This window comes from Bufo gargarizans, chromosome 10, assembly GCF_014858855.1.
Source record: "Bufo gargarizans isolate SCDJY-AF-19 chromosome 10, ASM1485885v1, whole genome shotgun sequence".
Lineage (NCBI taxonomy): Eukaryota > Metazoa > Chordata > Amphibia > Anura > Bufonidae > Bufo > Bufo gargarizans.
This window is the reverse complement of record NC_058089.1, coordinates 44,646,632-44,667,995: the sequence shown is the minus strand read 5'-3', so window position 1 is coordinate 44,667,995 and position 21,364 is coordinate 44,646,632. Positions and strand designations below refer to the sequence as shown.

Here is a 21,364-nt window from a genome sequence, read left to right as displayed (position 1 = left end):
TCACCAGCAAAGCAGCCCCACACCATCACACCTCCTCCTCCATGCTTCACGTTGGGAAACAGGCATGTAGAGTCCGTCCGTTCATCTTTTCTGCGTCGCACAAAGACACGGTGGTTGGAACCAAAGATCTCAAATTTGGAGTCATCAGACCAAAGCACAGATTTCCACTGGTCTAATGTCCATTCCTTGTGTTCTTTAGCCCAAACAAGTCTCTTCTGCTTGTTGCCTGTCCTTAGCAGTGGTTTCCTAGCAGATATTCTACCATGAAGTCCTGATTCACACAGTCCCCTCTTAACAGTTGTTCTACAGATGTGTCTGCTGCTAGAACTCTGTGTGGCATTGACCTGGTCTTTAATCTGAGCTGCTGTTAAGCTACGATTTCTGAGGCTGGTGACTCGGATGAACTTATCCTCCGCAACAGATGTGACTCTTGGTCTTCCTTTCCTGGGGCTGTCCACATGTGATCCAGTTTCTTTGTAGCGCTTCATGGTTTTTGTGACTGCACTTGGGGACACTTTCAAAGTTTTCCCAATTTCTTGGACGGACTGACCTTCATTTCTTAAAGTAATGATGGCCACTCGTTTTTCTTTACTTAGCTGCTTTTTTCTTGCCATAATACACATTCTAACAGTCTATTCAGTAAGACTATCAGCTGTGTATCCACCTGACTTCTCCACAACGCAACTGATGGTTCCAACCCCATTTATAAAGCAAGAAATCCCACTTATTAAACCTGACAGGGCACACCTGTGAAGTGAAAACCATTTCAGGTGACTACCTCTTGAAGCTCATCAAGAGAATGCCAAGAGTGTGCAAAGCAGTAATCAAAGCAAAAGGTGGCTACTTTGAAGAACCTAGAATATGACATATTTTCAGTTGTTTCACCCTTTTTTGTTATGTATATAATTCCACATGTGTTAAATCATAGCTTTGATGCCTTCAGTGTGAATCTACAATTTTCATAGTCATGAAAATAAAGAAAACTCTTTGAATGAGAACGTGTGTCCAAACTTTTGGTCTGTACTGTATGTAACTGAATCCACATCTAGTAATAATACCCAGCATTGGGTCAAAGGTGTTGATTCCATTATCCTAATTGGAGTCAGTAGGTGATAAAGACTTCCCAGAAAAAGGTGTCAAGACAGCTATTCAAGCTTGGCTTCTCCACTTTTACGTAGATGGCCTCCTTCACTCCCTTCCTTCAGTAGGTTCTTTATCACCTACTGACTCCAATTAGGATAATGACCCAATGCTGGGTATAATTACCAGATGTGGATTCAGTTACATATTTATTCCCAGAATTTTTGTACAATCACTCAGAATTGAGAAAGCTCATTGGGAGAACGAGTGAAACGTTTTCAAGAAATCTACAGTACGTCCAGTTGCTTTGATTTATTCTTTACAGATATATACCATGACCTGGATAAATGAGAACCTTCACAGACACAGGACAAGCTATAGTTTTTATTGGTACCTTTTGGGGATATATGCAACTGTTTGATCACTTTTTTCCATTATTTTTGGGGACGGTGAGGTGACCAACAGCAGCAAATTGGCCATGTTTTTTCGATATATTATTATTATATGTTAATAGTTAAAGGGAATCTGTCACCAGGTTTGAGCATATTAAGGTGTTACTACTGCCATGTACAATAAAATAGCTTATTTCTTGCTGTAGTCTTCATTTTTTGTTTGATGGTTTCATTAGCGATAAAATACAGCTTATTATGTTATGCAAATGAGTGTCCAAGGTGCCCAGAGGGGCGTTATTATCCTAATCTGGAGCCCAGGAACTCCACCATACAGTGCCCAACCCACCTTCCTTTAGAGTCCAAGCACGCCTCTTCCAGCATAAGTAACTGCCCATACCCGAACTCTTTGCAGCCGCCCCCCTCCGCTATGTGAAATCTCACGCAGGCGCAGTACCGTGGACTGCCTGCACGATGTAGAAGCTCCTGAGGGCAATAGCTTCAAATGTGTCACTGGGCATGTGCCGAGCCCAGTGACAAATTTAAAGTTATTGCCCTCAGGAGCTTCTACATCGCGCAGGCAGTCTGCAGTACTGCACCTTCGTGAGATTTCACATAGCGGAGGGAGATCGTCTAGCAGCTCAGAGACCACAGATTCTGAAGAAATAAATGACCAGTACTGGAGTTATCGCAGTCATTGTGGCCTGGTGCCAGCAGCCAGACCATGCACTGTATGGAAAGGGCTTAGAGTGTGAGCCCACTCCATACATTTACACTGCACCAACCATGTACAGTTATGTTGTGCAAGAGTTTACCGCCTCCGGACCGCCTAACGCAGGATCGCGGTCCGGAGGCAGCAGCTCTGCGCACAGTCACGCATATATGCGTCATCTAGCGAGACGCAAGATTTCCTGTGAACGCGCGCACACAGGCGCGCGCGTTTACAGGATCGGATCGTTCGCTGGCAGGCTGGAGATGCGATTTTTTTAACCCCTAACAGGTATATTAGACGCTGTTTTGATAACAGCGTCTAATATACCTGCTACCTGGTCCTCTGGTGGTCCCTTTTGCTTGGATCGACCACCAGAGGACACAGGCAGCTCAGTAATAAGTAGCACCAAACACCACTACACTACACCCCCCCGTCACTTATTAACCCCTTTTTAACCCCTGATCACCCCATATAGACACCCTGATCACCACCCTGTCATTGATTACCCCCCTGTCATTGATCACCCCCCTGTAAGGCTCCATTCAGACGTCTGTATGTTTTTAACGGATCCACGGATACATGGATCGGATCCACAAAACACATACGGACGTCTGAATGGAGCCTTACAGGAGGGTGATCAATGACAGGGGGGTGATCACCCATATAGACTCCCTGATAACCCCCCTGTCATTGATCACCCCCCTGTCATTGATCACCCCCTGTAAGGCTCTATGCAGACGTCCGTATGATTTTTACGGATCCACGGATACATGGATCGGATCCGCAAAACACATATGGACGTCTGAATGGAGCCTTACAGGGGGGTGATCACCCATATAGACTCCCTGATCACCCCCCTGTCATTGATCACCCCCCTGTCATTGATCACCCCCCTGTAAGGCTCCATTTAGATGTCCGTATGATTTTTACGGATCCACGGATACATGGATCGGATCCGTAAAACACATACGGACGTCTGAATGGAGCCTTACAGGGGGGTGATCAATGACAGGGGGATGATCACCCATATAGACTCCCTGATCACCCCCCTGTCATTGATCAACCCCCTGTAAAGCTCCATTAAGACGTCCGTATGATTTTTACGGATCCACAGATACATGGATCGGATCCGCAAAACACATACGGACGTCTGAATGGAGCCTTACAGGGGGGTGATCACCCCATATAGACTCCCTGATCACCCCCCTGTCATTGATTACCCCCCTGTAAGGCTCCATTCAGACATCCATATGTGTTTTGCGGATCCGATCCATGTATCCGTGGATCCGTAAAAATCATACGGACGTCTGAATGGAGCCTTACAGGGGGGTGATCAATGACAGAGGGGTGATCAGGGAGTCTATATGGGTGATCACCCCCCTGTCATTGATCACCCCCCTGTAAGGCTCCATTCAGAAATTTTTTGGGCCCAAGTTAGCGGAAATAAACTTTTTTTTGTTGTTTTTTCTTACAAAGTCTCATATTCCACTAACTTGTGTCAAAAAATTAAATCTCACATGAACTCACCATACCCCTCACGGAATCCAAATGCGCAAATTTTTTTAGACATTTATATTCCAGACTTATTCTCACGCTTTAGGGCCCCTTAAATGCCAGGGCAGTATAAATACCCCACATGTGACCCCATTTCGGAAAGAAGACACCCCAAGGTATTCCGTGAGGGGCATATTGAGTCCATGAAAGATTGAAATTTTTGTCCCAAGTTAGCGGAAAGGGAGACTTTGTGAGAAAATACAAAAAAAAAAAACAATTTCCGCTAACTTGTGCCAAAAAAAATATATTTTATGAACTCGCCATGCCCCTCATTGAATACCTTGGGGTGTCTTCTTTCCAAAATGGGGTCACATGTGGGGTATTTATACTGCCCTGGCATTTTAGGGGCCCTAAAGCGTGAAAAGAAGTCTGGAATCCAAATGTCTAAAAATGCCCCCCTAAAAGGTACTCATTGGAATTTGGGTCCCTTTGCGCACCTAGGCTGCAAAAAAGTGTCACACATGTGGTATCGCCGAGGAGAAGTTGGGCAATGTGTTTTGGGGTGTCATTTTACATATACCCATGCTGGGTGAGATAAATATCTTGGTCAAATGCCAACTTTGTATAAAAAAATGGGAAAAGTTGTCTTTTGTCGAGATATTTCTCTCACCCAGCATGGGTATATGTAAAAAGACACCCCAAAACACATTGCCCAACTTCTCCTGAGTACGGCGATACCACATGTGTGACACTTTTTTGCAGCCTAGGTGGGCAAAGGGGCCCACATTCCAAAGAGCACCTTTAGAATTTCACAGGTCATTTTTTACACATTTTGATTTCAAACTACTTACCACACATTAAGGCCCCTAGAATGCCAGGGCAGTATAACTACCCCACAAGTGACCCCATTTTGGAAAGAAGACACCCGTATTCCGTGAGGGGCATGGCGAGTTCCTAGAATTTTTTATTTTTAGTCACAAGTTAGCGGAAAATGATGATTTTTTTTTTCTTACAAAGTCTCATATTCCACTAACTTGTGACAAAAAATAAAAAATTCAAGGAACTCGCCATGCCCCTCACGGAATACCTTGGGGTGTCTTCTTTCCAAAATGGGGTCACTTGTGGGGTAGTTATACTGCCCTGGCATTTTAGGGGCCCAAATGCGTGAGAAGTAGTTTGAAATCAAAATCTGTAAAAAATGGCCGGTGAAATCCTAAAGGTGCTCTTTGGAATGTGGGCCCCTTTGCCCACCTAGACTGCAAAAAAGTGTCACACATCTGGTATCCCCGTACTCAGGAGAAGTTGGGCAATGTGTTTTGGGGTGTCATTTTACATATACCCATGCTGGGTGAGATAAATATCTTGGTCAAATGCCAACTTTGTATAAAAAAAAAATGGGAAAAGTTGTCTTTTGCCAAGATATTTCTCTCACCCAGCATGGGTATATGTAAAATGACACCCCAAAACACATTCCCCAACTTCTCCTGAGTACGGCAATACCAGATGTGTGACACTGTTTTGCAGCCTAGGTGGGCAAAGGGGCCCACATTCCAAAGAGCACCTTTCGGATTTCACCGGTCATTTTTTACAGATTTTGATTTCAAACTACTTCTCACGCATTTGGGCCCCTAAAATGCCAGGGCAGTATAACTACCCCACAAATGACCCCATTTTGGAAAGAAGACACCCCAAGGTATTTCGTGATGGGCATAGTGAGTTCATGGAAGTTTTTATTTTTTGTCACAAGTTAGTGGAATATGAGACTTTGTAAGGATAAAATAAAATGAAAATAAATCATAATTTTCCGCTAACTTGTGACAAAAAATAAAAAGTTCTATGAACTCACTATGCCCATCAGTGAATACCTTACGGTGTCTACTTTCCAAAATGGGGTCATTTGTCGGGTGTTTGTACTGTCTGGCCATTGTAGAACCTCAGGAAACATGACAGGTGCTCAGAAAGTCAGAGCTGCTTCAAAAAGCGGAAATTCACATTTTGTACCATAGTTTGTAAACGCTATAACTTTTACCCAAACCATTTTTTTTTTACCCAAACATTTTTTTTATCAAAGACATGTAGAACAATAAATTTAGAGAAAAAATTATATATGGATGTTGGTTTTTTTGCAAAATTTTACAACTGAAAGTGAAAAATGTCATTTTTTTGCAAAAAAATTGTTAAATTTCGATTAATAACAAAAAAAGTTAAAATGTCAGCAGCAATGAAATACCACCAAATGAAAGCTCTATTAGTGAGAAGAAAAGGAGGTAAAATTCATTTGGGTGGTAAGTTGCATGACCAAGCAATAAACGGTGAAAGTAGTGTAGTGCAGAAGTGTAAAAAGTGGCCTGGTCATTAAGGGTGTTTCAGCTAGGGGGGCTGAGGTGGTTAAAGGGGTTGTCCGAGTTATTTTTTTTGTTCTTTCTATGTTCCTAACTAAGCAAATGTAACAGCTTTCCAATTAACTCACTTTATCTGCAGTGGCTGGTTTCTCAGATTTCACTGAGGTTCACATGACCTGTGATGTTAGCTTCTCTCCCTGCTCTGATAAAGGTCGTTTACAAGACTGTAAACGAGAAGTCACTGTGCTGGCCACACCCCCTTCACTGCCGGCTGTCTGCTCTATCCTAGGATTCTTAACCCCTTCAGCTGCACATACTGGCTAGCCTCAGCAGTGACAATTCTGGGCAGAGGATCTGACAGACTAGAGAGAGCATTGCACAAGAAGGTAGGGGGAAGATCCTGTGTGTATTAGCAGTGTTATTATACAGGTGGGACTTGTAGTTCTACACTTACAAGTTGCTGTTGATTCTCTCAGCAGGCAGACATAGCACTCAGGACAGCTCTTGTATACACTCCCTTAGCAGTGTCATTATACAGCTTGAACTTGTAGTTCTACACATACAACATGCTGCAGAGTCTCCGAGCAGGCAGACATGTCACTCAGCGCAGCACCTGTATCCACTCCCTTAGCAGAGCAGGGGAGGGGCAGAGGTTGTTTTTTATTGCATGTAAACAAAGGGCCAGAAAAGGACCAGGAAAATTAGGAAATATATATATTTCTTTTGCATAAAACTTGCTTAGCTTAGTTATATATTGCTGCCCATCAGACTTAGTGCTATATTTTTTTTTTCATAACTCGGACAACCCCTTTAATATACTACACCCAGAAGATCTCCTTTTTGTCTCCATGCTTTTTTATGCCTTTTTTAAATGAATCCAGCCTTAGGATACATAAGATAAAGATTGGAAACATTCAGCTGAGGACCATAAAAAAACATATCTAGGTACGTATCCATGTGATGCCATTTACCCATCATGCCAACTACATTTTATACATAATATAATCAAGTGTCAATGAAGCCAGTGTATTATACATGATATATACAGTACTTGTGCAGGAGTCAGACCTGTAACGCTCGTTGAACAAGGTCCATGGTGCGTAACTTCTCCATGAGAGAATTTACTTGTCCCTCAGAGCGCCGTGAACGCTCTCTTAGCGCATCAAGTTCATCACGATAACTACGAGACTGTGCAGCCATTTGGGAGAGTTCACAGACCTTGAGAACAAAGAGGAACTTGGTTATTTCTGATATACACTGGGAAAATGATGTTATTAAACCTTGCAGCAAGTGACAGAATTAAATAATTTTCATATTGCGCCTAGCTTCATTAACACCTATCATTTTGCCTTATATCACCAGGGGAAATGTAGTATCACATGTTGGCCAGTCAAATGGAAGGGTGACATATAATACATGGACAGACCTAGAGCAAAGGACATGGTTTAAAGTGGGATTTGATGTCCATATGATATAAAATTATTAGGGGCTGGTAATTGTAAACTATAGTGAGTATAAAATGCATTGCTGGGGCATAGCTATAAGGGATACTGTGGTTGCAGTTGCATCTGGGCCCTGGGACCTAAGGGGACCAAAAAGGCCTTTCTGCTCCATATGATAAGTGGCATACTATTAAAAATTTGGATATTTTGGAAACCCTGGAGCACATATTCTGTCAATAATGTAGATTTAATTTTTACTGTACCTGCTGGTGCATTTTTCGTAACTCCACCTCTAGTAATTGAACTTGTTGTTGACTGTCAAGTAATTCCTCTGATTTCTCTTCCCTTAGAAAACACAAACAGAAAATCACAAACATTAACTAATAAATTCATTTGGTGAATGTGGTATATGAAGGGTTGCACTAATTCCAAGTGAATTAGTAATCTTCACAAATATTAGCTCAACCTACAACATGAAAACAAAAGATGTTATCTGAGACTGTTGCTTGCAGTTGTAATGATGTTCCTAAACACATATTTTCTGATAATCCTCACTGGTGTTGAGTGAATTGAAGCATCGAAAGTGGAATCGAAGTTAAAGAAAAATGTAGCCTGAGCATAGGGATAGATGTAACAAGCGCTAGGGACAGTGTTGAAGAAGCCTTTAATTGTGGCATATTGGATAGGACGACTACAGGGACAGAGTAGGGAGATTATAGGGAGAGTTTTTACACACTGTAAGGAGAGCATAGGGAGACAGAAGGAATAGGGCAGGTACAATGCAGGCTCGGTTATCTGAAGGCAAAGGGATTAATAGAAGACAGCCCACTTTGAATCAATCGCTGTGTAGGGCACAGAGCTATCTAATTGAATGGTGTCTGCCTTGTTTAAAAGATAAGCAATTTCATTAGGCCTTGATTCTCAAATTGGCATAAATAAGCTGTGTAATTTAACTATTATTGGGGTATCCACCTTGTTAAATAGATAAGCAATTCTATTATGCCTTGATTCTCAAATTGGGGTGAATAAGCTTTCTAATACTACTGTTATTAGGGTGTCAATCTGCTTGTCACAGTAACGCTTTCACTACTAGAAAGGACTAGATATGCATGGTGCTGCAATGCACAGTGATCTACACCGAGATGCAGGTCAGCATATAACTGATTTAATGCACTTAACAAATTAATTCAGAACCAAGCACATTTTTGGGAAAAATTCAGCGAAGCATACAAATCAAATTTTTGAAAACTTTGCACATATCTAATCCTCACACATAGTGCATTCTCTCCCTATAAGTACACTATCTAAGTACTAATGATATGCCTCTCATCACATGAGTAGCCAGTTGGCTACATCTAGTCATTGATCTGATCATGCATTTTTATTTTATTGGCGAATGGGGAATACGTTGTGTCAGCCACCTTCTGACAGCGCCTTATCTTCTAGCAAAAATCCAGCCCTTCCAATCCATCTGTCCCTAGACAATATGCAGATTTTAAAATATTATTTAATTTATTAAAGAAAAAAAAGTTATCAAACCCCTTTTATCACCCATGTGAAAAAGTAATTGTCCTTGTATAGCAACATTTACAGTAATTTTTGTTACTTTCATTTACTGGCTGTGCATGAATAGCTTTACTGAAAGGCTGCCAAGAGTAGTGAAGGTTTCACACTCCAGAGCAGGGTAGATGGAAAGGGGAAACACATCAGAGACTGAAAGAGGTAGGAAAAAGAGATCACAGAGACTGTATAACAGTGTAGAGAGGCAAATTCTGAAGGTGGCGGCTGCATCAGTGTCAGCAATGGGGAGAGTAGACCATCTACTGAAGGCGAAATTAGTCCAATAATAAAGCTGTGTCATGCATACAGCTAGTGAAGGCAGCATTATCCTAGACACATAGGCCTCACATTCAGCATTTTTAGAGAGACACCTCACATGAGAAAAGTCTGAGATTAGGAGGTTGCAAAATGAAGATTAGGGGATACAAATGAATGAAGGCATGAAGACTGCAGTCTGAAACTTAGTACAACTTTTCATAACTTTAGGTAATCACTGATATGTAAATCATTTTTATTTTTTAAAAGGGTTTATGATTCTCTTGTGGTTTTAGCTTATAGTGGTTTTACTGCTACTATTTTTACCTAGTGCCTTTCTAAGGGATTCACACTACGTCTGCAGTATCTATTTGCCCCATGCTTTTGGAATGCGATAGCAACATTTTATATCAAATAGTTGCAAAGTCAATAAATTAATAATGAATATGTAACAAGTGGACTACGAAGCTTTCAACTACTGACAATCCACACTAAGGGTGGGTTCACATCACCATCATGAATTCCGTTATTGCTTTCCGTTATAACATGGTTACAACAGAAAATAACAGAATAACATTTAGAGGCACCTTTGATCCGTCATAATACAGGTCTTTGGGCAAGCATAACGGATCCATCTGGTTTCCGTTATGCCGGCCTATAAAAGAAAGTCATGTCGACAGGGTCAAATTGACAGGGAGTGTTCCACAGGATTGGCGCTTAGTATATGTGGTGCCAATATTCAAAAAGGGTCAAATCAGAGCCTGGAAATTATAGATCGGTTGTGGGTAAACAGTTTAAATGTTTTCTAGGAAATACTATCCTGAACTATCTCAATGAAAATAAGCATATAACACTGTATCAGCATGATTCATGATAGATTAGACTGGGGTCAATGGATGTCGTTATCTGGACTTCTCCAAAGCATTTGACACTGTACCACATAAAAGGTTAGTATATAAAATGAGAATGCTCGGACTGGGAGAAAATGTCTGTATGTGGGTAAGTAACTGGCTCAGTGATAGAAAACAGAGGGTGGTTATTAACGGTAACACACTCAGATTGGGTCACTGTCACTAGTGGTGTATCACGGGGGTCAGTATTGGGCCCTATTCTCTTTAATATATTTATTAATGATCTTGTAGAAGACTAATTAACACGGAAGAGGACAGTATACTGCTACAGATGGATCTGGATAGATTGAAGGTATGGACAGAGAAGTGGAAGATGAGGTTTAAAACTGATAAATGTAAGGTTATGCACATGGGAAGAGAAAATCCATGTTAGTCACATTATTGTGACCAATTCCTACTTTCGAGAGTGGCACAACATAGCTCATGAAGGAAGTCATGTATTGTGTGCTGGCTTGGTGAGTATATAAGGTGTGCGATAGGCTGTCTGCACACATATGCCTCATTGCTGTGTACAAGGGCTGATTTAACCGAGTTGCAATGGGATGATTATTGGCTTTTGGGCCAAGCGTGGCAGTATTTCTGAAATTTAGCAGTTTGTGAACTGTTCTCATGCTGCTGTAGTGAAAATGTATAATTCATGAGTGGACAAATTGCACAATTGCGAATATGTAACATGGAAACTGCTGCGCACCATGTGCCATTGATGTGAGAGGTGAATGTTGGCTACAAATGTATACGAGGGCAGACCAACATGCTACAGTGGACATGCTCACCACCACAATGAACCAGCGGGCTAGCAGACGTGTGTCTAAAACAACAGTTCAGTAAACCCTACTGTATACGGGTGTCACGATCCCTCCCATGACAGTGGTAAGAAGATCTGAGAGACTGGCGGCACGAGAGGGTATCTGACAGTCTCTCCTGTTTTCTCCTTGCAGTGTTGTTGTTTGGTAATGACCACACCTCTTGTCAGGTGCAGCTGGTGGTCATTACTGAGGCTCTATTTAGTTCTTACTCACACTGCTTATCATGCGGTTGATATTTCCTGCTGGAGTTGGTTGAGCTGGTGTGTTGTTCCTTTGGATATCCTGCTCCTCCATCCTTACATAAGCTAAGTGCATTTGGTTTTGCATTTTGTTGTTCTCTAGTGTTTGTTGTTTTCTAGGCCTCAGGGAGACGCTGGTTCCTTCATCTGGGAATTAACCCGTAGTCTCATTCCCTGCCACCACTCCTAGGGATTTCCAGGGTCTCCAGGGCTTAGGTGGCGGTGTATGAGTATTCCCAGCTTCAGGGTCTACTCATATTGGCAGGTGTCAGGGAGAGGTCTAGGGATTCCTAAAAGGTCACAATCCCTCTTCCTTAACTTTGAGGCCTAGACTCCGGTCAATTTCCTTCGGTGTGTTATTTAGTGTTTTCCCCTCCCCATTTCCTGTGACAACGGGGCTCTGAAGTAGATGGATGGTCACTGCACCTTTGCTAACGAAGCTGCATTGGCAGAAAAAGCTTTAATTTTCATGACATTTTCGGACTTAGACCTCCGCTTATTGGCAAAGGGTTGTCTTCTCCGATGAGTCACGTTTTATGTTTTATTGAAAAGATGGATGGTGGTGTGTCAGGTGAAAAAACATCAAAGAACAAACAAGCTGCAATCATTGCTGGAAGAACACAAGCTAGCGGTGGCATTTTGGCCATTATGGTCTGGGAAATGTTTTTGTGGCATTCTCTGGGCTCACTCATCCATGTGGAAGGCAGTCTCAACTGATTAGGGTATGAATACATCCTTTCAGATCACGTACACCCATATATGCTAACTGTATGCAATGCAACATGTTACATAGTAATATAGTTTGTAAGTTTGAAAAAAGACATATGTCCATCCAGTTCAACCTGTTATCCTGCAGAGTTGATCCAGAGGATGGCAAAAAAACGATATGAGAACATAGTTGTGCCACTTTATAAATCACTAGTCAGACCACACATGGAGTACTGTGTGCAATTCTGGGCTCCTGTGCAAAAGAAAGACATAATAGAGCTAAAAAGGGTTCGGAGGAGGACAACTAAAGTAGTAACTGGAATGGGTGGACTACAGTACCCAGAGAGGTTACCAAAATTAGGGTTATTTAGCTTAGAAAAAAGACAAATGAGGGGAAATCTAATAATTATGCATAAATATATCAGGGGTCAGTACAGAGATCTCTCCCATCATCTATTTATCCCCAGGACTGTGACTGTGACGAGGGGACACCCTCTGTGTCTGAAGGAAAGAAGGTTTGTACACAAACATAGAAGAGGATTCTTTACGGTAAGAGCAGTGAGACTATGGAACTCTCTGCCTGAGGAGGTGGTGATGGTGAGTTCACTAAAAGAGTTCAAGAGGGGCCTGGATGTATTTCTAGAGTGTAATAATATTACAGGTTATAGTTGATCCAGGGAGTTTTTCTGATTGCCTGATTGGAGTTGAGAAGGAATTTCTTCACCTAAAAGGAGGAAAATTGGCTTCTATCTCACATTTCTGATCGTAAATGACCCCCTATGTTACTATGTTAAAGGTTCTCTCACTTCAGCAAATTACATTTATCATGTAGAGAAAGTTAATACAAGGCACTTACTAATGTATTGTGATTGTCCATATTGCCTCCTTTGCTGGCTTGATTAATTTTTACATCATATTATACACTGCTCATATCCAGGGGTTACAAACACCCTGCAATCCAGCAGCGGTGGTCAGGCTTGAACACTATTAGATAAGGTGCAAGCATCTCTGGTGACTTCGGGAGGGGGCATAGGCCAGAGCTTTTCATATAGCATACAAACATGGCCACCACTCCTGGATTACAGGATGATTGTAACCCCTGGATAAGATCAGTGTATAATATGATGGAAAAATGAATCAAGCCAGCTAAGCCAGCCAAGCCAATATGGACAATCACAATACATTAGTAAGTACCTTGTATTACCTTTCTCTACATGATAAATGCCACTTGCTGAAGCGAAACAACCCCTTAAAGTACAGTATGTAAAGCAAAGAACCCTTAAAATACATCAGCCACTTTAACTAGAATTTAAAGTGGGACAAACTAAATTGTCACTGGGGCTGCTGGAGAAGCCTGAGGGCTAGCCTCCTTAGGGGATCCGTTACAATGGTGGCAGCGGTGGGATTGGTCCTATCTTCCCTTGGATCACTACTGGATGCTGAGCAGACTCCTCAACGATCGGGAAAAAGACACCCTCTAGTGGTGGAAACCCCTCTACGCTCCGGGGGTAACCGCTACATTGGTGGCAGCGGTGGGATGGCACCGTTCGCGGATTATATTGAGGGCAACACTAGTATCTGTACAGCGCCCCTGGCTACAGCAGGATGGAATCGGCTAGTCTTCGGACAGCGTTCTAGTACGAGGAAGAGAAAGGCGTCTGGCACGAGGCTATGGAAGACATACAGCATCGGCGGGGCGAGAGTCTCCCCAGTGAGGAGTAGCGTTTGCGGATGCGAGTAGCCCTGCGAATGCCCCTTCTGGGAGAGCAGCCCCTGGATGAGTGGGTGACAGAACTCGAGAGCATGGTATGGAAGGAGCATTGGCTAGATGAAGCCTACCAGGCACTCTGGTGGTACGTGATTCAGCACTCCCCCTGGATGGCTGAGCACAACAGACCTGAGGGTGAGGATTATGATGGCTCTGGCCTGTTGTTTGAGGCCTTCGCAGAACCGGAGTTCGGAGATGCTGGAGAGTCCCGGTTCTGGGATATCCATGACTACAGAGAGGCTATGCATGATTGGGCTACAGCGAGAGAGGTGAGACAAGACCTGGCATCTCTAGTGACAATAGAGTGGGAGCTGAAGCAGGATTACCAATACTTCCTCATCTAAATTCGGCCCCAATATACACTGCCAGAGAGTTGGGTGGCAGTCGCAGACCTACAACCTTACAGCTGGGAAGACCAGACAAGTATCCCCTGCTTCAGTACCAGCTGCGGAGGTAGGGGACCTCAAAGACTGGTCCTGGGGGAACCCCATATGGCAGGTGGAGAAGGGACCGAGGTCTCTCCACCGGCCCTACAGGGATGCTGGGCGGTCGGCCCTGATCCCCAATGGCAGCCGGAGTTTCAGGGAGTTGGGACAGTCGGTCTTGCTCCCCAGCGGCAGTATGTTTACAGGGAGAGGAGAGCATCATCTCCATTCCCCAGCGGCAGTGTATCTTGAAGGGAGAGGAGACAACTGGTCTCTCTCCCCAACCACAGGGGGACAGCACCCCTAACTCCGATGGTGCAGATGGGACCGCGGTCTCTGCACCAGGCCTACCAGCATGCTTGACAGCCGGTACAGATCCCCCACCAACCCCGCAGGAATGCCAGGAGGAGGAGGTAAGAGATTCCTCCTCTCCACAGCCGACCTACAACAAGGTCCTGGGGGTAGAATTCCCTGACCCCATCCCAGTGGAAGAGCTGGCATCTGGGCAGAGTGCAGTCGGCCTCTGCCCTCCCCTATCCTCTTGTCCAGAGGCTGACTCCCCACAGGCTACCCCACCATAATGAAAGCGCTTCCTTAGTACCGCGTTAAAGACTGCCCTGATCGCCGCGGTTGAGGAGGACATCAGTGACGTGCATACAGTGATGATGATGTAGCTGATCGCACTTGGGAGCCGGGTGATGAAGGGGCTTCATCATAATAAATCAGGAGAAGAGGGTGGCAGCTTGCCAGTGAGCCAGCAAGTCACTAGTGTGGCCGGGAGTCAGAAGGGTGGCAGCAGTGGGAGGTCGGGAGTAAAACGTGCCCGGTGTAGACCACCCGCTTTGCAGGAGACTACCTGCCCAGGAAGAGGGGTGCACAGGTTCACCGAGGCAGTGGCGGTAGCAGTCAGATAGTGCATAGGGTTGGGGGTAAACTCACCTACTCGGCGGTGTGGCAGTTCTTTGTTAAGCCGCCAGAGGAGGTGAACATTACCATATCTAAAATATGTGGGCAGAAAGTAAATCGTGGCCAGGGTGTCAATGTTGGCACCACGGCCCTTTGTCAACATATGCAGCATCACCATAAAGTGGCCTGGGAGAACCGTGGCTCCGATGTGGTGGTCCAGCCCTCCGCAACAACCACTGCATCACCCAGTGGCATGCACCCGGTTTCAGGCAGTCAAGGCTCCACCACCTCAGCCAAAGGGAGCTGTCTGTCCATCCCATCATCTGCTGGTCCTAATGCTCCTGCTCCTTCTCCTCATCCAGTCATTCCATCAGCAATTGATCACTGAAGCGAATGCCAAGAGACAACAGTATGCGTGCACGCATCCAACGGCACAGAAGCTGAATGTGCTCCTGTCCAAGTTGCTGGTGCTGCAGTCCCTCCCTTTCCAAGTGGTGGACTCTGCACCTTTCAGAGAACTGATGGCTTCTGCCGAGCTGAGAGAGTCCCAAGTCGTCATTTCTTAGCCAAAAAGGCAGTACCAGCCCTGCACACACATGTAGAACAGAAGGTGGGCCAGTCCTTGAGCCTCGTTTCCCTGGGCGAATCACACAGGGGAGGAACTGCTCCATGTCCTTAGTCAAGAAATCGAATCCTGGCTTTCTCGGCGACAACTCAAAATCGGAGCCATGGTGACCGAACACAGGAAGAACATTGTGTCAGCGCTGGTTCAAGGAGGGCTGTGTCATGCGCCCTGCATGGCACACGTGTTCAATCTGGTTGTCAAGCAGTTCCTGAAGTCTTCCACCCATCTGCAAAACATCCTAAAAATGGCCAGAAAACTTTGCATCCACTTCAGCCACTCGTACACTGCAAAGCAAACCCTCCTTGAGCTGCAGTGGCAGAACGGCATCTCCCAACATAGGCTGATATGCAACATTTTCACTAGTTGGAATTCCACCCTCCATATGTTGGACCGACTATACAAACAGAAAAAGGCCATAAACGATTTCTTGATGATCCAAGCGGACAGGAGTGGCAGCTCATGCGTTATACCTGCCTTTTGCTCAGGCTCAAGTTATTTGTCAGTCGCCAGGACTACGGGATGAACAATGTAATTCCACTGCTTCAAGTCCTGGAACAGATGCTGGTAAATCTGGCTGGTTAGGGGACTAGAGACGTGGCACCTAGATCTCATGGCCACATGAGCCCTGTGGGGGCTGAGGAGGAGCAGGAGGACATTGGAGCACAAGCAATGTGTAGCAAAATGGGTGGTTTTTATACACAGGTGACAGGAAAGGAGGAGCAGGAGCAGCCAGAGGAGCTACAGAGCGATGAGGAAGATGAGGGAGAGGACCCAGACACACCGTGGCAGTATGCAGTGGAGAATAAGGAAGGGAATCCCTCCGAGTCACTTGCACAAATCGCCCGATGCATGCTCACTTGCTTGAGTAGTGACAGCCAAATTGTCACCATTCGGCAAATGGATTACTTCTGGCTCTCCACCTTGTTGGACCCTTGCTTCCGATCCAAAATGGGGACCTTTTACACTCGCTGAGAGGGAGGACAAACTGAACTACTATAGAGACTTCCTATGTAGTCAGTTGGCCGCTGCCTATCTGCGCCATCGTCCAACCTCTCACAGGTCCGACCAGGGGGCCCTCTGCGCTCACATTCCACTGACATGGCTGCTGGGGAAGGGTGGGGTGGCAGGAGCAGTACCAGCTCTATCAGCATAAGCCTGAGTCTAGAATCGCTGATGAGCAGCTTTCACTCACCAGCACCTAGACCTGGAGCAGGACCTGAACCAGCAGGTGGTGGCATACTTGGACAGCACTCTGCCACCCTACATTGAAGATCCGCTGGACTACTGGGCAGCCAAACTGGATTTGTGATTGCAACTGGCAGAGTTTTCCCTGGAAAAGCTGTCCTGCTCAGGCCACTAGTGGCATCAGAGCGGGAGTTTAGTGCGTCGGGGGCCATAGTTACACCAAGAAGAACTCGCCTGTCCACCCAAAATGTGGAGAGACTGACCTTTGTCAAGATGAATCAGGCATGGATCAGCCAGGATTTCCACCCACCAATGCCTGATGCATCAGACTAGATCATTCATGGTGCCACACCAACACTTTGACAAAAGAGACCGATTTCTTCTGGCTACCTGCCTCAGCTACTATTCTGATGCTGCCACCTGCCTGATGCCACACATCAGATGCCAAGTGCTCCTTCTTTCACCCACCATCTTCAGCTGGTATTGGTATTGCCACCCCACTCTGTAACCGGGTCACTCTATAGTCTCCTGATGTTGCTGCCACCTCCACTCTATGTCACCTTGCCACTTTGCGGTCTCCTGATGCTGCTGCCACTTCCACACTATGTCACCTTGCCACTCTGTGGCCTCCTGATGCTGCTGCCACCTCCACATTATGTCACCTTGCCACTCTGTGGCCTCCTGATGCTGCTGCCACCTCCACACTATGTCACCTTGCTACTCTGTGGTCTCCAGATGCTGCTGCCGCTGCCACCTCCACACTCTGTCATTGTGCAACTTTGTGGCCTTCTGATGATGCTGCTGCCACCTCCAGACTCTGTCATTGTGCCACTCTGTGGCCTCCTTCTGATGATGTTGTCATGGTCTTACCTTCTTGCTGTTCTCCTTCGTTTGACATGTGCTGGCGGCCATCTTGGTTTCTGGGTTTCTTGTAGCCTCCCACCCTGCGGCTTCTCCTTCCCACTGGGAGGAGCTGGATGCCTAGCTCATATATATAGGAGGTCTGTGGCTTCAGTTCCTTGCTTGGTCCTCCTGTGTGCACATGCTTCTAAGACTGCTGCTGCTTCTGGTTCCTGATCCTGGCCTCGTCTGACTACCCCGCTGGTTCCTGATCCTGGCTTCGTCTGACTACCCTTCTGGTTCCTGATCCTGGCTTCGTCTGACTACCCTTCTGGTTCCTGACCTCTGGCTTCGCAAGACCCTGCTCCGGTTTAGCCAGCCGTTTGGACTTCTGCTTACAGCTTGATTTGCAATAAAGCCTTCTTATTTCCACGTATCTCTTGTTGTACGTCTGGTTCATGGTTCCTTGACAGATGTTGCTGTCACCTCCAGACTCTGTCATTGTGCCACCGTGTGGCCTCCTCCTGATGATGCTGCCACCAACTCCAGACTCTGTCATTGTGCCACTCTGTGGCCTCCTCATGCTGCTACCACCTCTACTCTATTATTGTGCCACCCTGTGGCCTCCTCCTGATGCTGCTGCCGCCACCTCCAGACTCTGTCACTGTGCCGCTCTGTGGCCTCCTCATGCTGCCGCCACCTCCACCTCCACACTCTGTAATTGTGCCACTCTGTGGGATCCTCATGCTGCTGCCACCTCTGCAATCTCTCGTCGTGGTGCCATTCTGTGGCCTCCTCATGCTGCTGCCACCTCCACAATCTATCGCCGTTGTGCCACTCTGTGGCCTCCTCATGCTGCTGCCACCTCCTCAATCTCTCGTCGTTGTGCCACTCTGTGGTCTCCTTATGCTGCTGCCACCTCCGCAATCTCTCGTCTTCGTGCCACTCTGTGGCCTTCTCATGCTGCTGCCACCTCCGCAATATCTCGTCGTCATGCTCGGTAGTCTCCTGATGCTGCCACCACCTTCACATTCTGTCATTGTGCCACTCTGTGGCCTCCTCATGCTGCTGCCACCTCCACATTCTGTCATTGTGCCACTCTGTGGCCTCCTCATGCTGCTGCCACCTCTGCAATTTCTCACAGTAGTGCCATTCTGTGGCCTTATCATTCTGCTGCCACCTCCACAATCTCTCATCGTGGTGCCACTCTGTGGCCTCCTCATGCTGCTGCCACCTACGCAATCTCTCATCGTCGTGCCACTCTGTGGCCTCCTCATGCTGCTGCCACCTTCACAATCTCTCACTGTTGTGCCACTCTGTAGTCTCTTCATGCTGCCGCCACCTCCGCACTCTGTGATTGTGCCACTCTGTGGCCTCCTAATGCTGCCGCCACCTCCACACTCTGTCATTGTGCCACTCTGTGGACTCCTCATTCTGCTGCCACCTCTGCAATCTCTCATTGTCTTGCCACTCTGTGGCCTTCTTATGCTGCTTCCACCTCACAACTATGTCATAGGGCCACTCTGTGGACTTCACATGCTGTTCCCACCCTCCCTACTTCATGACTGGGACGCTATTTAGCCTTTTTGGCTTGGCTGACATCTGTTATTTGACCGTTTTTCTGATCTGTCAGAAAGAAGGCAAAATGAGACGCCTGTTATCTGCATATCATACGGACTCACAGTATTATTTCACTACCAAAGCAGACTCCCTATGCATTTTACTGCAAGGCACAGTGTTCTACACCACTATAAAGGCTCTCAACAATCAAGAAATAGCTGTAAAAAAAACTTGCCGCAAATATATTCGGATCGACCCAAATTTTCCCCCCAAAATTCGGCGAACCGGCGAATCGAATTTTTGAAAAATTCGCTCATCTCTAATGATAAACAATACAATGGCGTTAACACATTATTCAAGGTGATTGGCAAATGGTTACATTTTTCCCTTTATTTTGGTAATATACTATTTAACATTATGCTAGTTTTTGTAGAATAGAAAATTCAGCCCTTCCCCATGACAGGTTTGTAGTGTAATGGTAACTCTTCTGTCTGCCATACTGAAGGTCTGTGGTTCAAAAACCTGTAAAATAATTTCTTCAGTAAATCTAATACGTGCTGACAGAGGGCCCCTCTTCCAAACTATATCCAGCAAAGCTTCATATTCGCTGCACTGAAGTGATTATTAATAAGGCTGCCGAGGCCCCCACTGTGCAGGACCCCTGACTGCAGTACTGCCAGTACTGCCCTGGTGGCGGCCTGTCTGTTATATATAGCTTTATATGATATGGAGCAGAATTTCTTGTAAAAAGAAAATGTAAATCCTGACAGGACTCCTAGGCAAGTCAGTGAGAGTCCTGAACTCCCTGCCCACACACTATGATTGATAGTATTCCATGTACACATACTAATGCAGGGAGATTTGTGGGGGTGGGGTATCAGGACTCTTACTGTCTCTCCTAGGAATCCTGTCAGGATTTACTGACAGGACCCCAGTGTTGCAAAGGCACCATTGTTGGCCAAATTCGTTTTTTAAATATTTTCATTAATGTTGATATATATAGCCCCTTGTCATACATGTCAGAGGATGCGCATAAGATCTATCATTCTACATATGACTTACAGCTCTTGACGTACACGACGTAGCTTGCTCTGCAGATCTGCAATGCGCAGAGAATGATTTTGCCAAGCATTTGGATCAGAAATCACATTTTGAGACACTGCTTGTGACCTCGGATCAGTCGTTCTTTTCTGTTGGTCACATCGGATGATTGAATGCCGCTGTAAATTAATCACTTCAAGTTTATTATTGGGAATTTAGAAAAGCTATATTCTAGGCTTAGACTACTTTCACACTGGTGTTTTAGTTTCCATTTGTGAGATCCGTTCAGGGAACTCACAAGCGGTCCAACACGGAGCAGTTTTGCCCTAATGCATTCTGAATGGATAAGGATCTGTTCAGAATGCATCAGTTTGGCTCCGTTCCACCTCCATTCCGCTTTGGAGGCAAACACCAAAACGCTGCTTGCAGCATTTTGGTGTCCGTCTGACAAAACTGAGCCAAATGGATCCGTCCTGACACACAATGTAAGTCAATAGAGAGGGATCCGTTTTCACTGACACAATCTGGCACAATAGAAAACGGATCTGTTCCGCATTGACTTTCAATGGTGTTCAAGACGGATCCGTTTTGGCTATGTTAAAGATAATATAAATGGATCCGTTCTGAACAGATGTATGCGGTTGTATTATCTGAACTGATGCGTTTGCGCAACTCCATGATGGATCCGCACCAAACGCGAGTGTGAAAGTAGCCTTATATCTTCATATTTGTGTCATGTGAGTTATTTGCATATATCATATGTTTGAATATCTGTATGTAAATTGTAACCTTCTGATCCATAGTGGATGATTGTCAAAATAGTCTTTAACTGAGTGAACTTTCAATATATGGATAAACAATTATTAAAACTGACCAAGACATGCTTTGGGGGTAATTGTATGATTCAAGCACGTAATATTAACTATTTATGTCCTTGTGTCCTTGGCAGGGATCATTTGTGCAGGTGATGTCAACCTTGGATATAAAGGGGGGGAGGGTATTTAAATAAGAAGAGGGTGCATGGTCTTCCGCATCTGTGTGTTGTGTGATTCCTCCTTGTTTACTCCTGTTTGCTT

General features: G+C 45.3%; 1 protein-coding gene across 1 annotated transcript in view; it reads right to left on the bottom strand.

The window, feature by feature from the left end:
- Positions 1-21,364, bottom strand: part of CCDC88B (coiled-coil domain containing 88B) — a 162,503-nt gene that overhangs the window by 62,516 nt on the left and 78,623 nt on the right. Inside the window, exons 8-10 of the mRNA XM_044269660.1 lie at positions 20,310-20,467; positions 7,723-7,804; positions 7,086-7,235 (exon numbers count right to left, since the gene is read on the bottom strand). Coding sequence (XP_044125595.1) covers positions 7,086-7,235; positions 7,723-7,804; positions 20,310-20,467 — 390 coding nt within the window. The remainder of the gene's footprint in view (positions 1-7,085; positions 7,236-7,722; positions 7,805-20,309; positions 20,468-21,364) is intronic.